Source organism: Lithobates pipiens, unplaced genomic scaffold (assembly GCF_037356315.1).
Source record: "Lithobates pipiens isolate NorthernLeopardFrog02 unplaced genomic scaffold, aLitPip1_a1.2 Scaffold_71, whole genome shotgun sequence".
NCBI classification, from domain to species: Eukaryota; Metazoa; Chordata; class Amphibia; order Anura; family Ranidae; genus Lithobates; species Lithobates pipiens.
The window spans coordinates 1,128,998-1,154,200 of record NW_027507894.1 but is presented as its reverse complement, the minus strand read 5'-3'; the positions used below and the strand labels follow the sequence as shown (position 1 = coordinate 1,154,200).

At 45.7% G+C, this 25,203-nt stretch overlaps 1 protein-coding gene across 1 annotated transcript in view; it reads right to left on the bottom strand.

Moving 5' to 3' along the window:
* The window catches only part of LOC143959353 (voltage-dependent T-type calcium channel subunit alpha-1I-like), a gene marked incomplete at its 5' end in the record, with an annotated part of 1,248,755 nt that overhangs the window by 181,342 nt on the left and 1,042,210 nt on the right, over window positions 1–25,203 (bottom strand). The window contains one exon of the mRNA XM_077468015.1: window positions 3,355–3,529. Coding sequence (XP_077324141.1) covers window positions 3,355–3,529 — 175 coding nt within the window. The remainder of the gene's footprint in view (window positions 1–3,354; window positions 3,530–25,203) is intronic.

Below are 25,203 nucleotides of genomic sequence, written 5' to 3'. Positions count from 1 at the left end.
GCCTCCACTCTCCACCCCTTTTGGGGGGTAAGAAAGAGAGGAGAGTAGAACTCTGTGAATCTTTCGGAGGGAGGGACAGGTATCACTGCCTTGTTGCACCAGCAGGAGTTGAAGGTAACTTTGCAGAGCTTCTGCCTTTGGAGGTTAGGTTGGGATCTTTGTTTGAATGAATGAGTCTTGTGGCGGCTGTTCTTGAAACGTCCATAAATGTCCGAACCTGACCGTAGATACCACCCACAGGTCCCTGCATCTGTGCAGCCAGGCTTCAGCGAACTCCTTCAAACTGGCACCTACTGGTGGGGATGACCTCTTGTCAAAAGGGCTTCGCACCCTCCTGGGTGCTGGGGAGATTTCTTTGCTTATTTGTTTTCAAGAAAGTAGCCTGAGTGCTTCTCCAAGTCCTTTTGGAGTCCCTACTTTGCCGGAAGTTGCTAGAATTTCTATTTCTAGACCACTGATATTTAGACGACACCACTCGAGAACGCCTAACCCTTCTATCCTGGGGGAGCAACCCTGATTTTCCCCCAGTCACTCTCGAGATTGCCTTTTCCAGCCTCTTTTCCCATCAAACGTGATTTTGCACCAATTTTGTTTGGATGCCGCATCCGCTGCCCACAGCTTTAGCCACAATGCTCTTTTGGCCATGTCAGCATGGAACATTGCCCTGGCTGAATATCTCATGGTGTGTATTGCAGCCTCTCCAATAAAATCTGCCGATATTTTAAGCTCATCCAAAGCTTTAATAATATCTTTGGGGACATCTTCTCAAATAGCCTCCTTGATATTCTCCGTCCACACTTTGACCACATTGGAGACTGAAGCCAGGGCCACCGATGCTCTGCAGGCTCCGCCAGCCAACTGGTAGGCCTTCAGGTCCGCATCTATTCGTCTATCCAATGGGTCCCTAAAGGAAGCCGAATCTTCCATAGGAAGGGTAATATTCTTTGCTAGCCGCACTACCGCCACGTCAATTACCGGAGGAGTGTCCAGGAAAGCAGCATCCGAATCCGCCAGAGGATATAACTTCTGAAGTCTATTCAAGGAAAAACGTTTGTCCGCTTTTTCCCATTCACCATCCACTAGATCTTTCAATTCCTCCAGGAAGGGGAAACAATTCATTTATTTATTTTGTTTCTTTGGAGGCTCTACTGCTTCTACCCAACCAATGGCTTGTTTAACCGCCAATACAACTGGTTGCGCTAGCGAAAAAATGGAATCCACCCGGATCCGATTCATCTACCTGCTCGGGTAGGTGGGCTTGATGTAGCGCCTGCAGGGGCTGCAAAAGACGGGCCAGGAACGGATAACTCCTGCCAGAGGAACCCTGCGGAGATGGGTTCACCTGCATTAGTTCAGTTAAGGAGTCTTTGACTACTCTTTTAATAAGGTCTGTGACCTGCTCAACTTCGGTCCCCTGAATCGCATAACCCTGCAAGCAATTTTGGCAGATATGTTTATCTGGTAAAGGCGTTGCTCCACATGCCCTAACCCTCTTTGATCTCTCGTCTGGATGGGCTGCTTGACTGCTGCCTTTTGGAGGATGACCTTTAGACTGATGATGAGAGCTAGACGAACGGCTGTGTCTTGAGCTTGGACTGGAGCGTCCACTTTGGTGGCCAGAAGTCTGGTTAGACGTGTTCTGGTGTATAGGGCTGAACCGAGAGTAACAACACAAGGCACTCTTTTAGTCGAATTCCTTTCTTTTTTTTTTTATAAAGTATGTATGTGCCCTTTCCTAAGAAAGTGAGGGTCTTGGTCAAACGGCGGCTGGCTCATAATTGTGAAGGCAAGTAAGGGCGGAAAAGGCGACTGAAATCGAAGCTAAAAGAATGGACAAGAAAGAATAAAAAGGCTCCTAAAAAAATTGTCATTATCTAATTCTACAAATTTTTATATATATATATATATATATATTATATATATATATGTATATATATATACACACACACACACACATATACACATTATATACACACACACACACACACACACACATATATATATATATATATATATATATATATATATATATATATATATATATATATATATATATATATATACATACATACATACATATTTTTAACTAACTGCAAGCGAAAAAAAGGAAATACTCCTCAAACACCCCATATTCCCTAGAATTATATAGGTATACATATATACATATATGTACATTCACAAACATATTGACTAATCCTTACCGCATACCAAAGTATACAAACTACACAAAGGTTTAATCACTCAATTAAATTAAATAAATTAAACACATATACACCTATATACACACCTACCCACATACATCTCTGAGAAAGGTAAGGAATAGACCACTTACTAAGTTGAAATGGTAGAGTTGCAGAAGCACTCCCAGGCAGGACAATTTTATCAGAGCTTGCCACCTTTAGCTTGTTTGAGCTTAAATGGAGAGGGGGGAGGGGAAAAGGTAAGCAAAGGAAAATAGAGCCCCTACCTGCCTTCAAAGACCAGCATAGCCTGTCTGCAGAACTGAAGCCCCTGTTAGGAAGCTGTTGCTGCTGCCCCAAAAGACCCTCAGAAGGGGCTCCCCTCTTTTCAGTGCTGTTAGCAACCCAAGACAGGGGACTGCGTCTGGGAGAAGCCAGAACCCAGACTGAAGCTGCGCCAGGCAGCGGTAAGACCACATACAAAACTATCCATCAGATATGAGGAAAAAAAGGAGAATGCTAGGGGGAAATATGGGTTTCCTTTTTATAAGCTAGTAACTATCCTGAAGGGAGGACTCCGGGGCGGAGTTATCACTGGTATGCTGCCATGGAGGCACCAGGAAACATATTTAGTGAGCAAACATGTTAGAACATTACATTTGCCTAAAACATTGTTATCCAAAGTTTAGTTCCATTGCACAATGAATTGCCAGTTTTACAATTATGTTAAAAATTAGCAGTTTTTACAGGCTGTTGCTTGCAAAGTAGCGTTTAAGACTAAGTCCCCTTTCACACATTAATGTCAGTTTTCACTGACTCTGCTTGCTCAGCAGGGATCGATCCGCTGATCCCTTTTGAGCCGGCGGATGACAGGTCCATCTTCACTCACTGTGCAGAGTGATTGCACTCACTGTGCACTGTCAGAGCCACACTCTCCTCTATGGGGGATCGGAAGAAAACGGACAGGATCCGATCCGACAGACGGATTGAAAATAGGGTCTCCTTCCGTCTGAATTTAGCTAATCAGATGTCTGCAGACATGTCCCCGCTGACATCCGTCACTCCATATAACTTATTGGAGCATTCAGGTCCACCTAAAAAACTGACAGGCGGACCTGAACGGTTCGCATGTGTGAAAGGGGCCTTACTTTCAAAATAAAAGATTGTTGTTTACCTGGGTTGCTTTCTTCTTTCAGCCAGCTGTCCCAAGACTCTGCTGGAGTTAATGAGATCTTGTCTATCTCACATAAGTATTGTTCTGCCGTAGGAGAACCAGGAATGCTTGCAAGTGGAAAATGGTTTTCATTAAACATTCCAATCCCCAAAGAGTCTGGACTGTCTTGGCCATCCTGTTAATGAAGCAAAACAATGTAAATTACCAGCAATATTTTATTTAAAGAGAATTTGAATAAAGGCGTTTCAACACATTAGAACAAACTAACAACACATATCGTAATTACCTGTGGATAACACGCACATTCATTTTAAGAGGGACGTTTTAGGAAAAAACATACATTTTAAATAAGGAACTTTGAAGCAAAAGAAGGATCAGTGCCCATCTGCAGCCCCACCACTGTGATCAATGCAGCCTGTTCAATGCCTATCAGCAGCCTCACCACTGCCTTCAATGCAGCAGCATCCTATTACAGAGGGCGCCAAGTAAACAGGAGATTCTCACTGTATGTAATCTAACAGCGCTCGTCACGTCCCCCTCCCTGTCTCCTCCGAGGCAGCTAAAATGGAAGTAGGCGTATAACATGCACATGCTATTTGCACTAGATTTTCATTATTAAAAAGTGAGTGTTATATGCCAATAAATACAGTAAGTCATCTTTGGTCAAAAAAGGATTTCCTTTAGGTGAATTTACTATATGGCTGTGTGGTGCTACAATTGGAAAAAAATATAAGCCTTATTTGCAATATGAATAAGAACATTGCTACTGAAATACTGTAGTAGCAATGCTGAAAGAGACAAACAGTCAACACTGGAACCGCGTGACATTTATCATGGGATAGTGGCATTGCCTCTAGTATCAAAGTGACAGTAATTATTGCCATTATGTTTTCATGAAAAAAATATACATTTCACCTAAGGGTTGGGCTTAATGTTAAAAGGTAGATTCAGGTTAATGGTAAATTTAGGTCTTAAAGTATTACTAAACCTAGGACCCTGCATTTACTATATCTGGTCGTAGGGTGGCACAGTAGTGTAGTGGTTAGCACTCTCACCTAGCAGTAAAAAGGGTCGTGGTTTGAATCCCAACCACAGAACTACCTGCCTGGAGTTTGCATGTTCTCCCTGTGCCTTCATGGGTTTCCTCCGGGTACTCCGGTTTCTTCCCACACTCCAAAGACATGCAGGTAGGTTAATTGGCTTCTGTCCCAAATCGGCCCTAGTATATGAATGGGGACCTTGTATTGTTGGATCCTTGAGGGTAGGGACCGATGTGAGTGTGCAATGTACAGGGATAGGGACAATTGTAGACACTCACTCAAGTTGAACTGGATGGACTAGTGTCTTTATTCAACCTTACTAACTATGTAACTATGGTCTCCCATAGTAAACAAAACATAGAAATACAATCATTTTATTAAATATTAACCTTTTAAATACCTTTTTCTCATCAGCAGTATATAGCAGTCTTGTGCCTTCTATCAGTGCCTGGTTAAAGCTTGTAGGAGGAGTTTCCATACTGCACTGGCTGTTCTATCAGGATGCAGGACCCCTGACCCTCTGTCTAGACAGTGCTGATTGACCCTGTGCTGATCACATGCACTCTACCAAGAAAAAAAAAACTCTCTAGCAATACACACCAAACTGAGCATGTGCAGCCTGACTCTGGTAACTCTGTCTTATCCAGACATGTTTTTGAGACAATGCTAGAAGGGGAGGATCTGTGCATACAGGATCAAACAGGTTCCACAGTGAGTATAACAAGCATGCTTTACTACATATACAGACTGATTTTACTGTTGTGGGTTTAGTAAAACTTTACATTTAGTGGTTCACCTTTAAAAATAAAAAAAATAAATGTATTGTTTATGCATGTATTTTTTAAGTAAAAAAAAGTGCATTTCTCTTCCTCTAGCGTTGTGCTCGTATCCCCTTTCAGGCTTTCAGTTACAAGGTTGGAGGAAGGCTGAATGAACTATAAGCACGCTGAACACTGCATTTACAGGCCATTCAAACCACAAGTACATTTGCCATGGTGAAAGATGGTACTTTTTAGGTTTCTTCATTCACAGGAATCTGTGAAGGAATGACGTGGCTGTGTGGGCAGAGCTCCGCACAGCTGCACGGTTTTCAAAAAGAGACAATAGGTGCAAGGAGAGAATCCAGCTGCAAGGTTTTGTTTGGTACTCTGTCCCAAGTTTGTCTTTTTTAACATACAATGCAAGAATCCTAGCCCCTACACCCTTAACTCTTTGTTAGGACAGACATTGTTCAGATCTAGTTACATGTGATAATAATGAAGATCTGCTTGAACACTGCAGACAAGGTTAATTTTGAAAAACTCCCCAGCCCCCTAATAAACAAAGAGAGCTATTCAGAATTTTCCCCTGCTGGAGGGTTTAGAACTGCGCATCTAAAAATGTGTACTGCAGAAACACTTCTGAGAGTGAGAAACAAGGGCAACATCATTGGTTGAAAGCAGCACCCACCACTACATTTTCACTACTACCTGAGCCTTAACCACTTCTCGCCCGGCCTATAGCAAATTGACGGCTGGGCGGTAGTTCAGTTATCCTGACTGGGCATCATATGACCTCCTTCAGGATAACAGCCGCCTTTGCAGCGATCAGTGAAGCGATGTGTTAGTCTGACACACCACTCCACCGATCTTGATCAGCCATGTCCAATCACGGTTGATCACGATGTCAACAGGGAAAGCCGTTGGTCGGCTTTTCCTCACTTGCGTATGACAGACACGAGTAGAGGAGAGCCGATCGGTGGCTCTCCTGACAGGGGGGTCAGTGCTGATTATTTATCAGCGCAGCCCACCCTCGGATGCCCACACTAGACCACAAGGAGAGCCGCTAGGACTACCAGGGAAGGAGGCAACATGTGGATGGCCAGGTATGTACCCCATGGCCATCCACATGTGCAAATTATGCCCAATATGCGCCAATCAGTGCCCACAAATGGGCACTGACTGGCACCATTGTATAACCTAATGCCCAGCAATGCCACCCATCAGTGTCACCTATCTGTGCCCATCAGTGCCACCCATAAGTACCCATCAGTGCCACCCATAAGTGCCCATCAGTGCCACCTATGAGTGCCACCTATAAGTGCCCATTGATGCCACCTCATTGGTGTCCATCAGTGCAGCCTTATCAGTTCCCGTCAGTGCAGACATATCAGTGCCCGTCATTGAAGAAGAAAACTTACTTATTTACAAATAAATTTAACAGAAACAAAGAAACTTGTTTGTTTTCAAAATTTTAGTTTTTTTTAATTTGTTGCGCAAAAAATACAAATCGCACAGGTGATCAAATACCACCAAAAGAAAGCTCTATTTGTGGAAACAAAATTATAAAAAATTTGTTTGGGTACAGTGTAGCATGACCACGCAATTGTCATTCAAATTGTGACAGCGCTGAAAGCTGAAAATTGGCCTGTGCGGGGAGGTGTCTAAGTGGCTGGTATTGAAGTGGTTAATCAGTTACATCTGTAGCACCCTTCTAGATAGGTCCTAGGATTAGTTAGAGTTAGTGCTGGCTCACTATGTTCAGTGGAGCTGTATTTTTGTTAAACTTTGTAAATTTAGATTATCTCACTGTAATCAGTGCAGCTGCATGTGATTAGATTTGCTTAGCATTTCAACTGCTGCTAGTTTTGACTGTTTCCTCTGCTTTCCAGAGAAATGGAGAACTCTCTGGAACATAAATGTGAAGCAGTGCAAATAGCAGCATGGATACAGCCCTGGCCAATCCCAGGGAGAATGACCCAGAAGGCTGCTGTGAGCCTTTATAAATACTCTAATGCCACGTACACACGATCAGACTTTTTGACGGACTAGGTCTGACATTCTTTCCAATAGACTTTGCAGCGGAGGTCTGCTGGACTTTCAAACGAATGAACTTGCCCACACACGATCACTCCAAAGGTCCCCCAGTTTCGAACACGGTGACATACAGCACGTACGACTGGACTAGAAAAGGGAAGTTCAAGTCCCAGTATGCCACCCTTTGGGCTCCTTCTGCTAATATCGTGTTTATCTCGTGTTAGTAGAAGTTTTTTGGGAGACAATTTGCGCTTTTCAGACTTCAACTTATTTAAATCGTTTTCTGCAGTTCAGTTTGTGCTTTTGGGACCGCTTTGAAGCCATGGTGTGTACTGGTTCTCGAGTTCGTGCTGTGTGGGGGCTTGGTTTTGGGGTTAATACTTAGGGATGAGCTTGGTGTTCGAGTCGAACGCATGTTCGACTCAAACACCGGCTGTTCGCCCGTTCGGCGAAGCCAGAACTCTGCAGGCCATTCGCGCCAAATTCGTGTGTCGCTCACGGCCCACAATGCACTGCGCCATCGCAGTGCATTACTGGCTCATGATTGGCCAAGCATGCACTGTGACCCCGCATGCTTGGCCAATCACAGCGCCGGCAGCGAGGAGAGCCAATCATAGCTCAGGCTGTGTAGTACACGCCCCATACTATATAAGGCCGCCAGCGCGGCGGCCTTGTGTAGTGTGTTGGCGTCTGTAGGAGTTAGTGGGTGTTCTCTGTGTACCTTCAACGCAGTATAGACCGTACATTATCCACCGATTTAGAATTCTTGCTCTTCTGTAATTGAGCTTTCAGCCAGCTGCAGGAGTTTGTGGGTGTTGTCTGTGTGACCTGAGTGTAGTATACACCATTATCCACCGATTTAGCATTCTTGCTCTTCTGTAATTGAGCTTTCAGCCATCTGCAGGAGTTTGTGGGTGTTGTCTGTGTGCCCTGAGCGCAGTATACACTATTATCCACCTATATAACTATATTGCTCTTCTGTAATTGAGCTTTCAGCCAGCTGCAGGAGTTTGTGGGTGTTGTCTGTGTGACTTGAGTGCAGTATACACCATTATCCACCTTTTTGCTCTTCTCTAATTGAGCCATCTGCAGGAGTTAGTTGGTGTTGTGTGCCTCCAAACACAGCACAGTATACACCGGTATCTACTCTTTAATTCCTGTTGTTCTATAATAAAGGCATCTGCAGGAGTTAGTGGGTGTTGTGTGCCTCCAGCACAATATACACTACCCAATTGCTGGTTTTCCCATCTCCCTTCAGGCCAATACCATGTATGGAAGGCCAACAAGGAGAGGCAGACAGGCACGAGCCGATAAAAGAGGGCAAGCAGGCTCTGTGTCTAGAGACAACAGTGCTGGTCGTGGACGCGGTGCATTGTCATCAGCACGTGGCCATGGGACACGCTTGTCCTTATTTTGAGCCGCATCATGCTGAAGACTTGGTAGAGTGGATGACCAAGCCCTCTTCATCCTCCTCATCCTCTCACCCAGGCTCAGGGTACTAGCAAAGCAGCTGCCAACGCATCGTCTTCCCTCATCTCAATGTCATCATCAGTGACTCCTTCCCTAGACCCAACACGTCCTCCTGAGGAGTCCCCTGAACTCTTTGAGCACAGTGTTGTGTACATGCTCCAGTGTTTTGTAGGCTCTGATGATGATACTCAGCTAGAGGAAGGCAGTAGCTTGAGCGCAGAGAGAGGGGATGCTCAAGAAGGACAGCAATCTGTCAGTCATGTTCCACAAGCTGCAGCATACTGCCAGGTTTGCTCCGGCGATGAAGAGGGAAGGAATGATGAGGGCACTGACTCCATGTGGGTGCCTGGTAGGAGAGAGGAGGAGGAGGCACATCTCCAACGAGGCAGGATGCCCTCCGGGATCCAGCTTAGGGGCAGCACACCAACTGAATTACACCGCAGAGCTCCACCTGTGCAGGGCACTGCTTCTGCGCGTTATTCTAAAAGTTCTTTGGTGTGGGCCTTTTTTGAGATGAGTGCATCAGATCACACTGCTGCTATTTGCAACATATGTCTCAAGCGTATCTCGTGTGGCCAAAACATCAGCCGCTTGGGCACCACATGCTTGACCAGACATATGTTGACCTGCCATGCAGCTCGTTGGCAATCTTACTTCAAAGACCCACACCAAAGAACAAAGCGGACCTCTCCTTGCTCCTCATCAGCTGGGATCTCCAACCCCACTAGACCTTCGGTCCTTTCTGAAACCTGCGCTGAGAGGAATGAAGGTGTAGAATTAGGTGTGTCACCGCCAAGTGCTGGCGGGCACTCTGCTAGCAGTACACCCACGTCCAATTATAGCAGGCAAATTTCTCTGCCCCAGCTGCTGGAACGTCAAAAGAAGTTCACTCCCAGCCATCCACATGCCCAGTGGTTGAATGCTAGCTTGGCTAAATTGCTAGCACTTCAACTGCTGCCTTTTCAGTTGGTAGACTCAGGCCCCCTTCTGTGAGTTTATGCAATGTGCGGTTCCTCAGTGGCAGGTCCCCAAACGCCACTTTTTCTCACGGAAGGCGATTCCAGCTCTCTACCGGCATGTGGAAGGCAATGTCCTTGCCTCACTGGACAGGGCGGTCAGCTGTAAGGTGCATATTACCGCTGACTCATGGTCCAGCAGGCATGGACAGGGACGTTACCTGTCTTTCATGGCCCATTGGGTCACTCTTCTGGCAGCTGGGAAGGATGCAGGACAAGGTGCAGTAGTGTTGGAGGTTGTTCCGCCACCACGCCTCCAAAATGCTTCAACCCGTTGTGACACACCTCTCTCCTCCACCCCTCCTCTTCTACTTCCTCCATGGCCTCTTCCAGTGCTCTGTCCTTGGAACCAGCGGTGCTCTGTAGGCGTTCAAGGGGCTACGAAAGTACGCAGGCAAAACGATGCCATGCTGTGCTTGCGCTGGTTTGTTTGGGGGACAGGAGCCACACTGGGGCAGATATTTTGTCAGCTCTGCAGGGGCAGGCCGAGAGGTGGTTGACGCCACGATTGGTGGTTTGCGACAATGGCACCAACCTCCTCTCCGCCCTCCGACAGGGACAACTGACCCATGTGCCCTGTGTGGCTCACGTCCTTAACCTGGTGGTGCAGCAGTTCTTGTGCAGGTATCCGGGCTTACAGGATGTCCTGAATCAGGCCAGTAAAGTCTGTGTGCATTTCCGCCAATCATTTAATGCCTGTGCTTGGCTGGCTGAGCTCCAAAAGGAGTTGAACCTGCCCAAGAACCGCCTTATATGTGACATGTCCACCAGTTGGAACTCAACGTTGGCCATGCTGCAGTGGCTGCACATGCAGCAGAGGGCCATCAATGAGTACCTGTGCAACTACGGCACCAGGACAGGGTTAGGGGAGCTAGTTTTTTCTCACCACGCCAGTGGGGCATGATCAGGGATGCATGCACTGTCCTGTCACCGTTTGAGGAGGCCACAAGGATGGTGAGCAGTGACAGTGCATGGCATCAGGGACACTGTACCTCTTGTCCACCTGTTGGAGCATACGCTGGGTGGAATAATGGACAGGGCACATGAGGTAGAACATAGGCAGGAAGAGGAGGACTTCCTTGCCTCTCAAGGCCCCCTTTATCCAGACAGTGTTCCTGCTGTCCCACCCATCACACAGGAAGAGGACAAGGAGGAGGAGGAGGAGGATGATTGTGTCAGCATGGAGGTGGAGGCTGGCACTCAGCATCAGCAGCAGCAGCAGTCTTGTAGGCATGATTTACAGTCCCAAGAAACCCGTGGACTTGTACGTGTCTGGGAGGAGGTAGCTGTGGATCATGTTGTCCTTAGTGACCCAGAGGACTCCGGACCAAATGCCTCAGCTAACCTACACTGCATGGCCTCCCTGATCCTGCAAAGCCTACGGAAGGATCCTCATATTCTTCGGATCAAGGAGAGGGACCATTACTGGCTGGCCACTCTCCTTGATGCACGGTACAAGGGTAATATTGCCGACCTTATCTTGCCGTCGTAGAGAGAGCAGAGGATGAGACATCTCCGGGATGCCTTGCAGAAAGGTCTGTGCAATGCATTCCCAGAGACTGGGAGGTTACAAACTCCTGGTCCTGGACAACGTTTTGCTGAGGCTTCGGTCAGAAGGAGCGGTGGAGAAGGTGGCTGTCTGACCGATGCGTTCAGACAATTTTTTAGTCCGCAGCCCCAAGGTATGATCGGTTCCAGCAACCAGCGTCTGATTTACATGATGCAGGAATACCTAGGGGCAAGGTCAGACTTGGACACCTTTCCCACCGAAAATCCTCTGGCTTACTGGGTCTTGAGGATGGATCACTGGCCAGAGCTTGCACAATATGCAATTGAGCTGCTGGCCTGTCCTGCATCCAGCGTTCTTTCGGAACGCACCTTCAGTGCTGATGGTGGCTTTGTTACCAATCACAGGGTGCGCCTGTCCACTGACTCGGTTGATCGACTGACCTTCATAAAGATGAATCAGTCTTGGATCACCCACAGCTACCAAGCACCTGAAGCTGATGCAACCGAATCATTTTTTTTGAAATATCACATCCCTTCAAGACTGCCTATGCTGATGCTGAGTGACTGTCCTGTTATGTTGATTGTCTATCCTCTTCCTCCTCCGCTGATATCTTGGAAGAACATTTTTGGTTCTGGGTGATGCCACCAGACCAATTTTTCTGCCCCTGTTTAACGGGGGCATTTAATTACAATTTTTGATGCAATGCTTTGCAGCAGGGCTCATTCCTGCACTACAACTAGAGTATATGGGAGAGGTTGCAGTGTCATGGCACCAGCACCAGTGCCTAAGGTCCAATTTTTCAGCCCCTGTTTAACAGGGACATGTAATTACAATTCTTGATATAATATTTCACAGCAGGGCTCATTCCTGTGCCCACCGAGAGTAACTGTGAGGACTTATAGTGTTGTGGCACCAGCACCACAACCACCAAATGCCCAATTTTTCTACCACTGTTCAACAATGGCATGTAATTACAATTCTTGATATAATCGTTCACAGCAGGGCTCTCCAGCACCCACCAAGAGTCACTTTGAGGGCTTACAATGTTGTGGCAACACCAACACCTTGTTCCGCCATTTCTGCAGAGCATATAGGGCAGGCCCCTACTTTCAAACATCCAACTTACAAACGTCTCCTACTTGCAAATGGAAGGAGACAACAGGAAGTGAGATGAAAAAAGACGGACGGCAAAACAAATTATACAGGGGTGATAACCCTTCCCTATGTTTTCCAAAAAGCTTAAAAATGTATTTTCTGACTGGAGCTACACTTTTAAAAATGTACTAGGTCAAAATTACAAACAGATTCTACTTAACACAACAAACCTACACAGTCCCTGTCTTGTTTGCACCGCCTGTATACTGTTGTTCTGAGTATATAGGGTCTGGGAGCACCACGTCTTTACTTTTTTTAATATGGGTACGGGGTTCCCCTTTATATCCGTACAAGACCCAAAGGGGCTGGTAATGGGCAGGGGGGCTACCCATGCCATTTTTCTCAATGATTTTCATCCATATTGCCGGAACCAGATATTACATTAAAACCGCAAGCAGTTTTAAATGACTTTTTTTTCCGTTAGATGTCATTTTGTGCAGGGACTGTTCTAAACACGGGAAACACGTGGCACTTCACAGGCATATTATAGACACCCCCAGGCATGATATTTAAATGAACTTTTCACTTTTTTTTCACTTTAATCGTCATTAAAATCAGTGCTCCTGAAAAAACGGCAGTTTTTAAAAACATTTTAGGCATTGACCCATTTCCCCTGGGGCAGGAGCCAGATCCCCAACCCCTTTTTAGGACAACATCTTGCATATTAGCCATTAAAATTAGCACTTTTTATTTTGAACGTTCGAGTCCCATAGACTTCAACGGGGTTCTAAAGTTCTGGTGCAAACCAAACCGGGGGGTGTTCGGCTCATCCCTATTAATACTTCGACCCGAGCCCAGTCCATGATAAGGGCGAAAAGGAGTTCATGGACGAAGAATTGGCTGCACCAGCGTGACCAATTCTTGCATATGCCTTTGCTTCGTGAGATCCGTGAGAATAATCCTGAGGATTTCAGGAATTATCTCAGGATGACGGACCCTCATTTTCACCATCTGCTGGCTTTGCTGACCCCTTATATCAGCAGGCAGGATACCTGCATGCGGCAAGCCATCACTCCAGAGCAGAGGCTAGTTGCCACGCTGCAGTACTTGGCGACAGGGAGAAGCCTTTAGGATCTCAAGTTCACAATAGGCATCTCCCCCCAGGCTCTGGGGATCATTATCCCAGAGACCTGTTCTGACATTATTCAGGTCCTGCAGAAGTACTATATTAAGGTAGGTTTCATCCTTTAACATTACATTATATGTATTAATTTCATCATTACCTAATTACCATGATTTGAATATGCTGTGAATGTCCCCTTTATCTTCATGCATGCATGTTTTTATTTTTTAAACTCTTTTTTGGCCTAAATGCATATTTGCCTTAACTAACCTCCCCAGCATGCAATCCTGGGCCCATATACACCTATAGCCTAGTCCCTTTAACAATGTATATTGTCAGCTCCATTGTACCGCTTTCCCCAAACTGCCCCCTCAAATGTCTCCAAGTGTAATGGGTCTTAAAATCATTTATAACCCTCCCCCACCCCACCCCCATACAATTTTATCAATGGGCCATCAGAGGGGGTGAGGAATCGGATAAGTGGGCCTTATATTTTTGAGTTTTTGAAATACTACTTATAAAAAATGTTATACTGCTGTTGTGCAATAATGTTTTTCTGTAACCTGCTTGCAAAGTTATGCTTAAAAGTACTTAGATATGGGGCGTGGCCTGACCTTGCATGGAGTAGGACGTGTGTCTCCGGAGCTCCGCCGAATGATCCTGTCTCCCACGCTGATCCTGTGACACCACAGCACAAATACTTACCTGAATACGTCTGGAAGGCTTCCCTTCATCCCGGTGGACATGTCTCCCTCGAAATCCCAGCGATCGGCGGAAGCGCGGCTGTCTCAATACCGCCGACATGTGAGTGAGGAGGGGGAGGAAAATGGCGGCGCGGAGGAGACGGGAGGGCCGCGTGCAGCGGGAGACACGGACAGGCTTCTTGAAGCCATTACATTGTGCCGCACGTCCCTTACATCCCAAATTGAAGAAGTGCAAATGGACATCTCTTTAATAAGGCAGGATTTTCAGAAGCTACGTGACCGGGTGAGGGAAACTGAGACCCGCATTAGCAATGTGGAGGACGCTCTCCCGCCACTGCAAACTGATGCTGACCACATGCAGAAGCAAATAGACCTCCTGCTTGCTAAGCAGGACGAAATGGAAAATATGCATACGCAGATGCAATATCCGACTGATTGGTCTTCCGGAAGGGGCTGAAGGTAAAGACCCCACAACTTTTCTGGAACAATTGCTGATAACTACCTATGGTCGGGAGTCTTTTTCCCCCATGTTGACGGTTGAGCGCGCGCATCGTATGCCTGCCAGGCCTCCACCTCAAGGTGCACCCCCGCGCACATTCATTGCAAAACTCCTGAACTATAAGGATAGAGATGCTGCCCTGCGCATGGCTCGGGAAAAGGGTAACATCCCTATAGGAAATGCTAAAGTTGCAATCTTTCCTGATTTTTCAGCGGATGTCCAGAAACGCCGGCAGAGTTTCCTGGAGGCTAAAAGATTGCTGCGTGCACAACAAGTGAAATACTCTATGCTATTCCCAGCGCGTCTCAGGGTGGAGGCAGGGGACCGGGCACTTTTCTTTGAACAACCCAGGGAGGTCATAGCATGGTTGGAACGCAGAGCGCCTCGGGATAGAGCTGACTAAGTACCTGTGGGACGGGTGAGCTTAACACTTTTTTATTTTTCCCCTGGTGTCCTGGAAATATGGCATGCTACCTGATCCCTTTATCCTGCTCCAGCATCGCTAGGATGCTTGCATCTGTGGCGTCCGATACTCTTATGCCTCTTCTACTTTGGGACATGCTGGACTTTCCGATTCTGGACCTAATAGGGGAAGAACTTTTACGCATGCTGATGGTGTCAACGTTCATGGAACGAATTTTTTTCTTTTTTTCTTCGTGTCCATATTGAGGGACTTTTTCTGCAATACATACCTGTTAGTTTATTTCAACAATTTTGGGGGGTTTATTTTTTCCCTTTTTTTTCTCCCGGAGCAAGGGGAGACATGTTAGTCCTACGGACTGATTGCAGGGTGCAGCGGAAAACTGCTCTATTGTCTGCTGGGACTTCTTATTGCCATGGCGGAGTTGGTCACTGGGAACGGACAGCAACTGACACTTTTGCCTCTCTACCCAGGTCACCGCTGTGTGCTGTTATGCAGGGTGCTCTACTTTACCTGGCCTTCTGGTACCGGTGGCCACGACCCTTTTTCAGATTTATTGTTCTAGGTTTTCTTTCTAATTCACTGAAACTGGTTTTCCCAGCCAGGCATGTTTGGTTTTTGGGGGAATATACCCGCACAAGTTGGGGCAGGTGCAGGGTAGGGTGGGGGGAGGGGGGTGGATTGGTTTGGGTTTACATACAGAAGAGTACCGTATATACTCGAGTATAAGCCGAGATTTTCAGCCTCTTTTTTGAGGCTGAAAGTGCCCCCTCGGCTTATACTCGAGTCACCGCTGTCTGACTGCTCGATCAGCGTATCGAGCAGACAGACGGCGGACATTAAAATTCAAAAGCCGCGCCTCCTTCTCCGCCTCCGCTTGTGATAGGCGGAACACTGAATTTCCCAGCAGTCAGTGTTCCGCCTATCACGGACATCCGTTCATTCTCATACTACGGACGAGTATGAGAGGATGTCCGTGATAGGCGGAACACAGGCTGCTGGGAAATTGAGTGTTCCGCCTATCACAGGCGGAGGACGGAGGCGCGGCTTTTGAATTGTAGAATGGCCGCCGAGAAGAGCGGCGATCCATCGGCACGACACGGGACGGAGGAGGCACGGGACGGAGGAGGCACGGGACAGAGGAGGCACGGGACAGAGGAGGCACGGGACAGAGGAGGCACGGGACAGAGGAGGCACGGGACAGAGGAGGCTCGGGACGACGGCGGCTCGGGACGGAGGCTTGGGACACAGGTAGGCTGGACACACACACAAGGCTGCACGGACACACACACACACACACACACACACACACACACACACACACAGGGATGGATGGATGGATGGATGGATACACACACACACACACACACACACACAGGGATGGATGGATGGATGAATACACACACACACACACACACACACACACACACACACACACACACACACAGGGATGGATGGATGGATGGATACACACACAGGGATGGATGGACGGACACACACACAGGGATGGATGGATGGATGGATGGATGGACACACACACAGGGATGGATGGACGGACACACACACAGGGATGGACGGACACACAGGGATGGACAGCCATGTCTCACCCTCGGCTTATACACGAGTCAATACGTTTTCCAGTTTTTTGGGGGTAAATTGGGGGCCTCGGCTTATATTCGGGTCGGCCTATACTCGAGTATATACGGTAATATGAACAAGCTGGAGTACGTAATTGGATTATGTGTGGCTTTTGACGACTGTTTTTTGCAACTACTGACTAAGCAGTCCCTATATGGGCTCGATCAAGCACAATTGTATTGGGGTGCGCTTACAGGAGGGCTGTTAGGGGGAAAGCTGAATGCACTCATTACTGAATATGACTCTATATGGCATCTATACGGTTTTTTGTTTGGAACGTGAGTGGCCTGCGTGATAAAATTAAGCGTGCGGCAGCTTTCACGTTCCTCAAGAAGCAAAGGGTGGAGGTGATGGTGTTGGTTGAGACCCATGTGGAGGGTGGACTGCAGATGGCCCTTAAGCGCCCTTGGATTGGGTGGGCATTTCATTCCACCCACACGTCTCACTCGAGGGGAGTTTCGGTACTTGTAGCTAAGTCTGTCCAATTTGAACTTTGCGAAGTTCTTACTGACCCGCAGGGCAGGTTTGTTTTTCTGCATGCTAAATTGTATGGGGAACCCTACCTTATTATGGCCTTTTATATCCCCCCTCCATTTAACATGGCGTTGGTTGTTGAGGGACTGTCTTTTATGTCCAGACACCCGGCGGTTCCTGTTATCTGGCTGGGGGATTTCAACACTACGCTTAATCCTTCCCTGGATAGGCTCAAACCCCCCGAGTTGATGGTGGGGCAGGCTGGGACCACTAGGCTGTCCAGGCTCTTAGCCACCATTCATCTTGTGGACACTTGGAGACACAAATTCCCTCAAAAGAAAGAGTATTCATGCTTCTCACCCACACATGGTTCTCTATCACGTATTGATTTTATATTAATATCTCAACAACTCACTCCCAGACTCAGGGAAGCATTGTTTTGCCCCAGACTACTTTCGGACCACAGCCCCTACTCTATAGTGCTTGATGTACCCCTGGGTAGGCCTCCACGGGCGTGGCGGTTAAATCCGTTCTGGCTGACATTATTACCCGACGATGGCACTATTGAGGCGGAGTGGATAAGATTTTTTGAGGACAATGACCACACGGCATCGGATCCGGCCGTGTGGGATGCATTTAAATTACATGCTCGTTCGGTACTGACTACCCACATTAATAGGCTCAAGGCTGATTCGGCTACTGCCTTTGCTGGGGCTGAAGCGGATTTGAGCTCCATGGAACACACCTACATAAACGACCCGTCTACGGCAAACGCCGATGCACTTAGACTACAGTCGAGAGTGGTTTCCCAACTGCACCATGACAGGGCCCGACAGAAACTTTTTTTTACCAAACAAAAATATTTTGAATCTGGGGAGAGAGCTGGTAAGTTGCTAGCATACTTAGTGCATAAGGAAGACAGACCCCCAATTGTTATCTCTTTGCATGGACAAGGAGATACAATGATCACGGACCCCTCTGAGGTAGTGGCTAGATTTCGGGACTTTTTTGCGGACTTATACACCACTACAGTATCCGACGACACTACTCAGATGGACAGCTTTCTAGCTCAGGTGTCCCTCCCCCAAGTCACTGAGGAACAGGTGCAGGCTTTGGAGGCCCCCCTGACCACTGATGAAATAGTGTGTGCTATTGCGGAATTTGCAAGATCCAAGTCACCGGGGTCAGATGGTCTTCCCATTGAATTTTACTCCTGTTATCAAGAAATACTGGCGCCTCGGCTTCTCGCCCTCTACAGGAGTCTTTTTGATACACTGACACTGCCTCCATCCATGAGGGAGGCAACGATAGTTTTAATACCCAAACCTGGAAAAGATCCAGGTTTCCCAGAATCCTACCGCCCAATCTCCCTATTACAGGTTGATATTAAGATTTTAGCTAAGATACTTGCTACTCGATTGAACGGAGTGATCCTTACCCTGATCCAGGCTGATCAAGCGGGCTTTATGCCGGGTCGAAATACGTCGTTCAATCTACGCAGGCTCTATATTAATTTACAGGCAACGCATGAGGCGGTGGGTGAGCGGGTGGTGGTGTCCCAAATCTTACCTATTGACAGTTTTCCACAGTCAGAATCTCAGGCCAGCCTGCCTCTTCAGAGAGTGGGAACTATTAAATATCTGGGTGTATATATCTCTAGGACTCCGGCAGATTATATTGCACTGAATATAGAACCTTTATTCTCCCTAGTGCGCACCAAGCTTCAAGCCTGGGCTCGTCTCCCCCTTGGGGTTTGGGGGCACGTTAATCTTATTAAAATGGTTTTATTACCTAAAATACTGTATGTGCTGTGGCACGCCCCGGTATACTTACCGCTAAAATATTTTAAATCCCTCGAAAGTCTTCTTAGACCCTTTGTATGGGGGAATAATAGGCACAAGCTTGCTTGGCAAGCTTTGAAAAGCCCGACTGATATGGGGGGCATGGCTCTTCCAGATCTAAATCACTACTATGTTGCCTCACAACTGTCTCAACTTTTTCATGTGGACAAGACTGATAAACAACGGTTTCTTACCCTTCTCTGCCCCACCTGGGCTCAAATTGCAGATGATCCGATTGCTGCTGTCTCGACGGGGGCTGGGATCTCTGCACTAGAGCCAGGTAAACACTCCATGCTTTTTCACTACAGAAGGATTTGGGATCTGGCATCCACTAAACTGAATGTTATGTCCCCAAATGACTATACACCACTTTGGCATAACAAACAATTGCCAGAACTTCAAAAGATCCAGAGTGTTCAGTTATGGGTGTCGAGGAGCATATACTACATGCATCACCTGCTTCACCATGGCACTATTAAAACATTCCAGACGCTGCAGGAGGAATTTGGTATTCCAAACACTATGCTATTTCAGTACCTTCAGGTTCAGCATGCACTCAGGGCACAATTTCCGCAGTCATTGCCTCAGCCTGCTCCCAACCCTATTGTCGCCATAGTGAAGGATACTGATCCCAAAAAGCTTATCTCGTGCTTCTATGGTATGCTTGCGGCCCCCATCTCGGCGAGACTGGCATATGCCCTAAAGTCCCGCTGGGAGGGTGATGTAGGTGAGCTGACAGATGAGGAATGGGAGGAGGCCCTGGAGACGTGCAAGCTGGTGTCCCCTAGGCTCCAAGACAGGCTTTCCCAAATTTACATGGTGCATAGAGCGTACCTCACCCCCCTTAGGACCGCCAAATATAATACGAATCAATCTGTGTTCTGCCCGATATGTACTGTTGAGACTGGGACATTTTTCCACCTTATCTGGTCTTGCCCCAAACTGCAGGAACTTTGGATACAAGTAGTATCATTTCTACATGACGTTATGGGCTCACCCTTGGCCCTCGACCCCAAACCCTGTCTCTTAGGGATATTCCCCGAAGTATTGGATAAATTTACCAAAACTTTTCTGCAGGAAACCTTGTTTTCTGTTCGAAAAGTAATAGCTAGACAGTGGATGAGACCACTTCCGCCCAGGGTGGAGGACTGGAAACGGGAAGTTAATTCCACGCTCCCATATAAAAAATTCATATATAAAAATAGGGGTTGCCCAGCCAAATACAATAAAATTTGGGATAGGTGGTTGCAAGAGGCTGCCACGTGTGATCAGGACCTTTGATGTAATGTTGAAGTAAATGCAATGTATGTGCTATGACTTTGTTTAGCTGTGATCCATACTGTCTACTGCAACGGAGAAATGTTTCTTTATTTACTGTTATGGTTATGACGCTACACCTTTTGATTGTTCAGTGTTTGCCACTGTGATTGTACTCTCTGCAATAATGTTCAATAAACAACACATGTTTAACCCAAAAAAAAAAGTACTTAGATATTTTTTTTTGTTTGACTCCACAGTTTCCTTCCACACCACAGGAATGGCAGACTGTGGCCTCCCAGTTTGCTGACCGTTGGGACTTTCCCAACTGTGGAGGGACGATCGATGGGAAGCATGTTCGCATTGTGCCACCACCCCGTTCGGGGTCTTACTACTTAAATTACAAGGGGTTTCATAGTGCAGTGTTGATGGCAATGGTGTCAGCACAATATGATTTTATGTACGTGGACAAGAACGGCCGGATGTTGGATGGAGGAGTCTTTGCCCAGACAGAGTTCTGCCAACATCTCCAGACTGGTGGCCTGGGATTGCCACTTGATGCTGAGAACATTGAGGGACACCCCTTTGTATTCATAGCAGATGAAGCCTTCCATCTGGGTGAGCACCTGATGAGGCCGTTCCCCCAATGGACTCTCACCCAGGAGAGGAGAGTTTTTAACTACCGGCTGGCCAGAGCAAGAAGAGTTGTGGAGAATACCTTCGGGATAATGGCCAGCCGGTTCCGTTTGTTTCTCTCAGCCATCAATATGGCGGACTATAAACTCAATCATATAATCCTGTGCTGTTGCATACTCTATAATTTTTTACGAAAACATTCTCAAACATATATTACTTCAGTTGGGCCTGAGGCCGGACTTCCAGAATCTGTACTTACAGGCCTAGATACTGGCCATACTGGCTTGGCCCCCCAAACCACCGGTCAAATGCGGGACAGATATGTCAATTATTTTAATGGTGGGGGAGGGGGGGGGGCATTGCAATGCCAGAACATATATTTAACATTTCAATTAATAAAAAAATCTTTTTATAATAAAATCTCAAGTTTTTCTTCTTATTTGCTTTTCTTTTTGGCTGTCTCCTAGGTTCTCCTAGTGCACTTGTAGTGCCAAGTGGATTTCCCTTTAGTAAATAAGCCCCTTTGTCACTGAAAACACAAAATGAATTACAAAACTGGTATTGGTTATTGAAAGAAGAAGCCACACACATTGTTGTAATTTAAAATTTTTACTGTATGCACATTCCAACGTGCGTTTTTTTTTTTAAAACGTCATTCAATGTTTTTTTGGTGTTTTTATAATTTTTACTCAATATAAAAAATAAAAAAATATATATTTTTATAGAAAATGGATTTGGTTCAACTGAACAGAATAAGCACCCATAAGAATAGGCACCACAGCCCAAGAAAATTTTATGAAAAGTATGATAAGAAGAACAGAGGGATTTTACCGGTGCATCCTATTTTTCATTTAGTGACTAGTTATACAAAAGAAATTTTAATTAAATATTTATTTAGCTCAGGATTAAAATTGTCATGCATACATGAAATATACAAACAATAGCAGTATAATGTTTTACAGGACAGTGATGGTCATGAATAATACTGGATGAAGATATTTTATTGCACACTTTCCCGACATGTTTCGCAAAAATTGCTTCCTCAGGGGATGTGCGAATATTCCAGCGATAGAATGTCTAAATTTTAATTTAGACATTCTATGTATACATGAAATTTGTATATTTCATGTATGCATGACAATTTTAATCCTGAGCTAAATAAATATTTAATTAAAATTTCTTTGGTATAACTAGTCATTAAATGAAAAATAGGATGCACCGTTAAAATCCCTCTGTTCTCCTGATCAATATTTTTTTATATATTTTTTTTTAATTTGTATTTTAAAACAGTTTTTTTTTTTTTTTTTATAAAACTAACATACCCAACTCTGGAACTTACAAAGTTCAACATGAAAAAGTTGCAAGTGATGTCACCCATGTAAAAGCCAAATTTTGAAGATGTTGGGAGTCCAAATGGGTAATGTCAACATATGCTATCTCCCAGGGTAGGTTAATTAGACCTTGTCTAAAATAAAATTGGCCTTAATATGTGTATGTGTATGTCAATGTTGTATGTGTTTGTAAGCGTGTCAGGACCTTACGGGGTAAAGGACCACGCAAAAGCCGCAGATGGACTCTGGTGGCAAGAAAGCGCCCTGAGGCGATTCAGTTTGCATAGGTAGCGCTATACAAGTCACTCACTCACTTCCATCATGGAGGATCAATGGATGTGTTTTGTGGGTGAAATCCCTTCCTCTCACCTACTAGCATTATGAGGAAGGGGTGGCAAACACAAAACGCGTATATTGAGATACCCTGATGGCAGATAGCACATGTTGACATACCATGTGCATCTTCAAAATTTGGCTTTTAAAATTGTAAAAATATAAAAAAAGAACAATGTTCTCATTTACAAAGGAAATGAAGAACATGATCGATTGTGTTTTAGGGAAAAATGGATTAGATTCTCCCCAAAACATTGATCATGTTCTTCATTTCCTGCTGCATGGTGTCCAGCTGATTTTTCATGCTGTCTAGCTGATTGCGCATTTCATCAATGTGCCCATTCCAGGCCATGGTCTGCCCAATTAATCTTTGGGCACTGTCGGTGGTAAATGGGTCCGCCGCTTGCCCTTCCACAACCAGAACATCACCTAAAATTTTAGAAAAAAGTTGTTTTAGAAATATGCAGACATAAATAGATTATCTTAAGCTGGAGTGTCAGACACTCACCTGGTGGGGTGCAGATCTCACCCGCTTCCTCCACCTCTCCTTCCTCCAAATCCTCGGGTGGGCTTGGGCTAAGTAACCAATCAGGCTGGTGAGGTCGGAGGGGCCTGGGATCCTCTGACTGTTGTCTGAGTCTTTTCTCCCCTATGAGAATGAAACCAAATGTATACTTAGCACACTGATATTTGAGTCCAGAAATAGGAATATGACACATTGCTTTAAAGTGGTGTACAATTGTGAAAAGATCCAAGTTGAAGACATGATTCAAATTTCCTTTTAACCAAACTGCAATACTTACCTTTTTTGGCCAAGTTTCACAGATGGAGACACTTCAAGTATCCCCTGGAGCCCCTGTGTGGGTTATCCTAAAAAATGTTCTATGGTGTCCCACACTACACTAGTGCTCCTGAGTCCAGATGTGGAAACAGCTGCTGTGTCCTCTCCTTATATTACACTGAATCATTTTTTGAAACCATTCTAGTTTCCAACACATCTACACAACAATATCCGAAACTTCTTTTAATAAGACAAATTATCAAGACCAAAATGTAGGTATAACCCTGTACCAGCTAAATACATTGTATTTATTGGCAAGCGAACGATATTTACGAACGATCTTATAAACGATACAGTACAACATTATAAATGAAAAGCACATGGATCAGCATGCAAGTTAAGTATCAGAATAAGAACACATGACAAGTACTTACTTTTTTTAAGCACCTTCTTGATTCTTCAAAACTGATCTGGCTCCCTAATTTTAAGGTCGGACCAGCGCTTTCTCAATTGGTCTTTAGCCTGTTGTACCCCAAATTGCTGCTCCAGAGTGGTCACAAATGAGGACATTATTTGGTGCTTCCGCAAATTGGGTTGGTTGTACGAACCATTTTTGCTATCATAGTCATCCCTCCTTAAGATGTCCACCATCTCCAGCATTTCTTCAAAGGCCATGTTACTGGCCTTAAATCCCCTCCTGGATCTGGATGTTTGGGGCTCCGGGCTTTCCCCTGCGCTAGTTCCTGAAAAGGTTTCAGCCATCTTTATGTATATACTCCCACTGCGCAGCGAAGAGAGAAGGGGCGGGGAAAATTTGTCAAAAAGAACGTCAGGGGCGGGGGCGACGCAGGCGGAGCTTGACACATGCGCAGTGTATATAAAGCTAGTACGCTGTCATACGCATGTCTGAACGGAAGTAGCGAGTATTGGGATAAAGATAATACTGTGAGTTTGGACTGACATTAGTGTTTTTGTCTTGTGTATTGTGTTTCAGAAAAAATGACTCCATTTAAGGAGCAGGAGTTTTTGAGTCATTTTATTGACCTATATCAAGCTAACCAATACCTGTGGGAGGTTAAGCACCCCTTGTATTTCAATAAGCAAGCAGGAAAGACAACACTGGGGACACTTGTGGAGTTTGTGAAGACTCGAGTCCCCCAGGCAGACATTAAGTTGATGGACAATAAAAGTGGGATCTTGCGGGATATATGTACAGGCCGGAGCACAATAAGATACAGAAGTTCCTCAGATCAGGAGCAGCAGCAGATGAGGTTTATGTCCCCAAGCTGTGGTACTATGACAAACTCCATTTTCTCGATGACCAGACTGAAGCGAGGCAATCGCTTCCCAGCTGGAAGAACCGGGCCCTTCCATCCTTAACCACCTCAATACAGTGCACTTACACCCCCTTCCTGACCAGACCAATTTTCAGCTTTCAGCGCTCTCACAGTTTGAATGACAATTGCTCAGTTAAGCAACACTGTACCCATATGAAACTTCCGTCCTTTTATCCACACAAATAGAGCTTTCTTTTAGTGGTATTTAACCACTTCAGCTCCGGACCAATAAACACCTTAAGGACCAGAGGTCTTTTTGCAATTTTGCACTGCGCTGCTTTAACTGGTAATTGCGCGGTCATGCAATATTGCATCCAAACGAAATTTGCGTCCTTTTCTTCCCACAAATAGAGCTTTCTTTTGATGGTATTTGATTGCCTCTGCGATTTTTTTTTTTTGCGATATAAATGGAAAAAGAGCGAAAATTTTGAAAAAAAATGATATTTTCTTCTTTTTGTTATAAGAAAAATCGAATAAACTAAATTTTAGTCATACATTGAGGGCAAAATTTATTCAGCCACATGTCTTTAGTAAAAAAAATGTCAATA